The 6,430-nt window shown below is 44.4% G+C and overlaps 1 protein-coding gene across 1 annotated transcript; it reads right to left on the bottom strand.

Moving 5' to 3' along the window:
* Positions 1-2,061: 2,061 nt before the first annotated feature.
* Positions 2,062-6,234, bottom strand: LOC133919734 (APO protein 2, chloroplastic). Its single transcript, XM_062364224.1, has 4 exons — positions 5,992-6,234; positions 5,742-5,809; positions 4,785-5,105; positions 2,062-3,074 (listed from the first exon to the last, which is right to left on the bottom strand). Exons 1-4 carry the CDS (start codon positions 6,118-6,120, stop codon positions 2,246-2,248), a joined length of 1,347 nt encoding a protein of 448 aa, XP_062220208.1. The 5' UTR covers positions 6,121-6,234; the 3' UTR covers positions 2,062-2,245.
* Positions 6,235-6,430: the final 196 nt, after the last annotated feature.

Below are 6,430 nucleotides of genomic sequence, written 5' to 3'. Positions count from 1 at the left end.
ACGACTCCACAGATGATATATTAACCATAGGTTCCATTTAAGATCAATTCATGTGTCTTAACACTTGAAATATCACAACTTGTAAAGAAACAAGAGAAGATAAACACTGAGCAACGAAACTCTTCAAGTTGATTGTCTAGAAGCAAAAAAATTCAAGATTTTATCATACAAGCGTGTGTATATGAATTTTATGCCTAGCAATAAGAAAAATGACCTTATAAAGTGCTGAAATTTCGGCCCAAAAACCAAAACAAAAATCAAAACCGAGAACCGAAAAACTTACAAACTTACAAGGAAATCAATAGAGGGAAACTAGAAGGATGGGAATTTAAGCATATGCAAAAACATAAACTTCATTATAAAAAAGATCAACCTTATTTTAAACGGATAACAAAGATTTATCTCTCAAAACTCTCACCTATTACATAGAGTAAGCACTCATCCTTCTCTTTTTTAAAACCCTAACTCTAAGCTCTCAAATAGGTGGCGCAAGAGGGGCTCAAGTGGTTGGTTCAAACTCTCTCACAGCTCTACCCCTCTATTTATAGTTCTAGGAAACTTGACCTCTAAGTTTCATAGTTTTTTCCAAAATACCACTCTCTTGCAGTACACTCCTACCTACCACCAAGGGTATTTTGGTCTATTTTTTATTAATTGGATGGTCATGACGCCTTCACGACTTAGCTTCACTTTGACTCAAGCTTCGCGATGGTGCCACGTACTCCTCCAATCCTCCTACGGTTTTGAGACCAAACCGTGAAACCGGCTGCACACTTTTCAAAGCGTGATTTACTGCCTTGCTTACACCTTAAGCAAACGCTTCGATGTCGACGTGTGTACTCCGTCATGCGATCCTGACCGCTGGCAAGTCTCTCCCGCTCCCGATCCCTTGAGCCGTCTTGTCACTTGCATCAGCATCCCATTCGCTTAACTTTATCAACACGCCGTCTTCATTCGCTTTCCATACTTTGCTTGACTTCCACGTGTTCAACTAGGATCACCCTGACTCTGCCTGGCCTCCTTGATTATCTGGCGTCAAGCGCTCCGCTTGGCCCCGATCATCCAGCCATCGACGGCTAAATTGCATCCATCACCTGCACATCATAAGACAAGCAAATATATATCCTAACTCTAATTCCAGTTAGTTTATAATCAATATGCTCAAATAAAATATCAAATCACATCAAAACTCATGCAAAATCAAAGATCATCAAACCAAATAAATAACAATATCAATCACTCACCATAAGTAAATCAAAATACATTTTAACTTGTTTATCGTATTCCCATTATTTGTCGACATTTTGCTCATTTTGTCCGTGTTCTTCTGTTTTCGAGTGCAAGTCTGTACATACTGATAAGATATCATCCTTTGCTGCATTGCTGACAGGAGTTTGATACTGCTTACGGGCCAGCTTGGCACTCCATCGTGGGGACGAGTTTCTGTTCATATGTCACGCACGCCCGGGGTGGGTTCTTGTACTTTTCCGTTGATAAGGTCTTCTTCCTGCTGTTCAGGACAGCCGTGGAGCCCTCACCCAGTTACCCCATTGACGACGACCGGACAAATGGTTCATGAATATATTCATTCATTCTTGGGGCAGCCCGGATGCAGCTTGTTCAGGAAGCTAGGCCTCGCCTTTGTAACTTGTAAATTGCACTGTTTCTTCCATGGCAATGGAAACTCCTTCTCTCCTCGATGCTAATGGTTCTGATAGAATTTCGTGTGGTTGGTGCCTTCTGTTTCAGCTGGATGCTGTGCTAATGCCTGTGCGTGATAGTGTACAAGATATTCCTGGCGCATCTATAGAGAGATGGCCAGATACGACCAGCCTTTGCACAGCGAACAAATTGGTGTACATTGAATTGGATGCTATCTTTCAGAATGTATTAAATCAGCTGCAACTCACTTCTGTAGTTTTGCAAGGCAGGAACTGCTGTCTCTGTGCATCATGGGATCTTTCCTATTGGTTGACTACCTAACAAAACAAAAAGTAGATACAGCACAGCATAAAGCATTTGTACCTAAAGAATGGCCTGGAAAATAATGATGCACGTCTCTAACAAAGGAAACCTGATGAATTCTCTCATCTAATTATCAAAGTTCCCGAGATAATATATACATCAAGCAATACAATGAACCTATGGTATGCCAGAAAGGAGCTTGGGATGATACTACGTTTTCGATGCAACTAACAGCTCATAGATAATTTAAGTTAAAACAGCCTTAATTTCATTTGGAGAATCAGACGACCATTTCGGCCTCCCTCAAACTAGCAGGAATTCCTACGTCTAGTCTCATTGTGGCTTTGTACTTTTCCGGCACTTTCGCACCACCCTGAATGCATATCTCAACAACAGCTGGTGCCTGACCATAGAAGTTCTTCAGTTCCCTCTGCAGTTCCTCCCCAGATTCTGGCATGTGCCACACATACCTTGGAGGTATTAGGTCATCAAGCACTGCCGCCTGCCATCCATGTTGTCCATTCCTCTGCTGGTGCTTAAAGGCTCCACAGTTCCGTGCTTTGTGGCCAGTTGGGCCGATATGCACCTCAGGGCAGTATCCACAAACCCTCACCGCATAGCTCTTCAGAAGCTTCAAGGCGCCATCCCTGACAGTCTCCCATGCTTCCAGTGTTTCCTCAGCAAGAACCGCTGTCTCTTCTGGGCTAGATGGAGCAATAATCTCATCGTAAGGTAGTTCTTGAAGAAGTGGCTGCTTAAATCTGTCAGGCTCCGGTTCTGGTAGGTCATCTTCATCTGCATCAACAAACTCTTTCCTTCCAATTTTAATAATTGGTTTTCTCCGACGCTTTGTGGGATACTCAGGGAGGTCAACTCCAGCTTGGATGCAAAGCTCCACAAGAGCAGGAATGCGGGGTACAGCAAACCTCTGATCATGAGGGATACGATTGCCTAGGCGATCCTCTAGATGGTAGGCTTCAACTGGTAAGAAAACAGCTTCCACTGAAGTACTTCCCCAGTCATGTTCTCCTCGACGTTGATCTGACAACATTCCTCGGCACGTTCGGAAAGGGTGTCCAGCGGGTCCAACATGTATCTCACTGCAATATCTGCAACAGCAACGTACAACATACACATACGAAGGTACTAATTAGTGGTGTAATGAACTGAAGTATTGAAAAAGCATATATGACACATCATTTGACATGACAAAGCATTTAGAAAGTACATCCAATATAGTCATGAGATTTAATTTCTAAATGCATAAAGATTTCGTTGGGTAATGAACATAAATTCTAGTTCTCTGGCCTGACTTAATGCAGATGTTCCAAGACATACAACATGACTTTCATCAAACCAAATGGAGGCTTAATTGGAACCAATAACATCTGCACTGATAGAAACACATATCCTTAACAAGCACAAGAAATGCCTTTTGAATGGGTGTTCTAGAACAGAATCTCACCCAAATAAAAGCACAGTATGATTGCAAATAACAGAGGTGTCTTTCCTGATGCTGTGAAGTTCGTTTTGGCAGAATGTAACATAGGCTGGTGTTCGCGTAGACGGTCGTCTAGCGCGTCTAGACGACGACTAGACGCTAGTCGAGAGCTTGGTGTCTAGATTAGGGGGTAGTCACACCTCTAGATGGCTATACCATCTAGACGGTCAACATTGGTCAAAGACGGTCTAGTCGACGGCGCTAGACGATACCTGGACGTGACTAGGCGGCCAGACGAGCGACTAGTCAGCCATCTCGGCGATGGAGCTTCTTGGCGCGGATGCGCGGAAGGAAAGTTTTCAACTGCGTGGGAGGAAAAAAGAGATAACGAGCGCAGGTGAAAAGAAGAGAGAGCGAGGCAGAGCGCGGGACTAGACATGAAGCCAGAGCATTAGGGCGCGCCGCCATCGCTCTCACTCGACACAAGATCCGTCGTCACCACCTTCGCTGATCCAGTCCAGCACGCGTGCCGCCGTCGCCGCCTGCTCGCCTCTCCAATCCCCACCTCCACCGCTGCTCCACGCTTGCCTCCTACTGTCCGCCGGTCCGCCACCGCCTGACCTCCTCTGCAGCAGCGCCTCAGACCCGGCGGATCTATGCTCTGCTCCCCTGCAATGGCGTGTGGACTCCTTCACAGGCCACAGCGACGGATCTTTTCTTGTTGAGTGGTATGTTCAATGTTCTTGATGTGCTTGACTGCTAGTGCTCTGCTAGACTGCTAGTGCTAAACTGCTTGTGTGCTCTGCTAGTGCTACAGCTATGCTAGTCTTGTGTGCTCTGCTATTGATTGATCAACTAGAGAACGATGGTTGATTGAAGTTGGGCTTCTGTCTTTGAAGGTAGGCCTCAAATCTCACTTGAAAATATAGTATTGTAGTATGGAATATATAGTTATTTGTTTGCATTTTTGGTGCTATGGTACAAAAGCGTCTAGACCGTCCAGTCGTCGTCTAGACAGCCTAGACACTAGTCACGGGGTGACCGTTTGTCTACGTCTAGCTCTAGGTGAACATTTATGCATGTGTTCAAATGTGGTATGCATTATAGGAAACTTGAAATTTAGCACACTTAATCAAGTGAGCAACTATCAAATAACATGTAAGCAAAACTGCCAGATAAAAACTTAAGTTGCTTATATCCATTGCCAAGAAAAGAAACTTATGTGCGACATAGTTTGCTGTTTTATATGCATCATATTGTGTTATCTTAGTTTATTCAACATGAGATCCGTTCAATGTGGTAGAAAATATAATAAGGCTGGTACCATAAGCATGATTTGGTGAACAATCATCAATGAAGGATGGGGAAAAGGAATTACTTGCAGCCTTTTACTGGTACAGCTTTCATAAGCCTCCTCAAGTTGTTGATCAGCAAAATTCTTGCATTGTACACACTGTATGCAACTGGTATTAATCTATAGACAAGCATTCCATTTTTCGGAGGAGGCATTGGCCGTTTAGGTTTCCCTTCTGCAGCCTTCATCCTCATCCTTGCTCGGCGCCTTAACTCCAGTACTGGTATAGGAAATGGTTTCTTCTCCCTTTTTGAGTATTTTCGTGGAAAGTCAGCATTCTGAGCATGGTCATTTCTAATCACAGTGGCCCTTTGACGAGGTTGACTGACATCTGAAGCAAGTACTCTGCAAATTATTGGTAGAAATGACAACAAAGGTAAAATCATCAGTATATAAGATCTGGAACAGTTATTGGTGCCTTATACCTGACTGATATTCAGCCTACTCTATTAAAATGCAGAACCCAAGGTGACCAAGTACCCGACCTTATTCTAATAATTATTGATATTCTCACAAAAGATAGCGTCTTAACAAGTTTCACCAGAAAAAATCCACTGGTGTCTCCAGTAAAATTGCTTGGTGAATACAGCAAAAGGATCATGTTTGCTGTAAATCTGTAATTATCCAATGGGATGCAAAGGTGTTGTGGAAAGTGATGAATTTACAAGATAGAATAGCTCAGTCCTCAATCCACCGATGAGAAAAAAATGGTCCTAGCCGTGAATTCCTGCAGATTTTACATATTTACATAGCACAAACAGCTCGCTGCCTCGCTCCCCACTTGCTAGCAATCCTGACAGTAGCAAAAGCCTTTACAGAGCAATGGGAACCAATGCGCATTGATCAGCTGTCTTTCTGAGCCTAATGCCGCAGCACTCTTGCCTATCTTATGGCAGCTTCAGGGAGTAGCTTAATTATCCACCCAGCAATCCAATACAACTACTATTGACAACGCCACCACGAAGCAAGAAGAGTACTGACCCGAATCTCAAATTGCATCCAGACGTGCCCTTGGCGATCCCTACGACCGCATCCGCTCGCTCCCTGACCTGTGCCAAACATACCCTATAATCAAACCACAAAGCCCCAAGAGAATACCAACGTCCATCTAAACCCGCAATTATCTGACCCTGCTTGCTACAGCTGAGCAACTAGCACGAAATCACACGAGTTGGAGATGTAGTTCCTCTGGAAACACGGGACTCGGGGAACCGGGGGGGGGGGGGGGTACCTGTATGCGGGGGGCGGACCACCGGAGGCCGACGAAGCTGCGGAGCTGGGGAAGGCGGGAGGAGGATGTCGGGGGAGGGAGGAGGGCGGAGGGAGACGTGGAGGGCCCCATGGCCAGAGCTTCTCGCATGGCCGCGACCAGGGGAGGGAGGGAGGGATCGAGCTAGAGTGAGACACCTCACGGTCCGTCTCTGTCCCCTATCCTCCAATTCGTGTGAGATGATGAGATCTTCCTCGTCGTCCTGCTTCCTGCAATCCTGCCTCCCTCCCTGATTTTTTATATATTTCGAAAATAAAAAATTAGAAAAATAAACGTCCGTTTGAAAATATTGTAAAAATAGTCGTTGTTGGAAAATATTGCAAAAACAGGCACATATCTCTCATTCAACGGCGATAGGTTAAAGGATTAAAAAAATGTTAAATTCTATTGCTCTTAAAAT

This window comes from Phragmites australis, chromosome 5, assembly GCF_958298935.1.
Source record: "Phragmites australis chromosome 5, lpPhrAust1.1, whole genome shotgun sequence".
Taxonomy (NCBI): Eukaryota; Viridiplantae; Streptophyta; class Magnoliopsida; order Poales; family Poaceae; genus Phragmites; species Phragmites australis.
Note: the sequence above shows the minus strand (reverse complement) of the source record. Positions and strands in the feature narration are given on the sequence as shown.

Bases quoted from the DNA above. Each gene is read 5' to 3' on its own strand.
- LOC133919734 (XM_062364224.1), bottom strand. From the start codon at position 6,120: ATGCGAGAAGCTCTGGCCATGGGGCCCTCCACGTCTCCCTCCGCCCTC. The intron at 5,106-5,741 runs GTCAGTACTCTT...AATAATTTGCAG, and splicing joins GGATGCAATTTGAGATTCGG to AGTACTTGCTTCAGATGTCA. The intron at 3,075-4,784 runs GTAATTCCTTTT...TTGCTGTTGCAG, and splicing joins GTACCAGTAAAAGGCTGCAA to ATATTGCAGTGAGATACATG.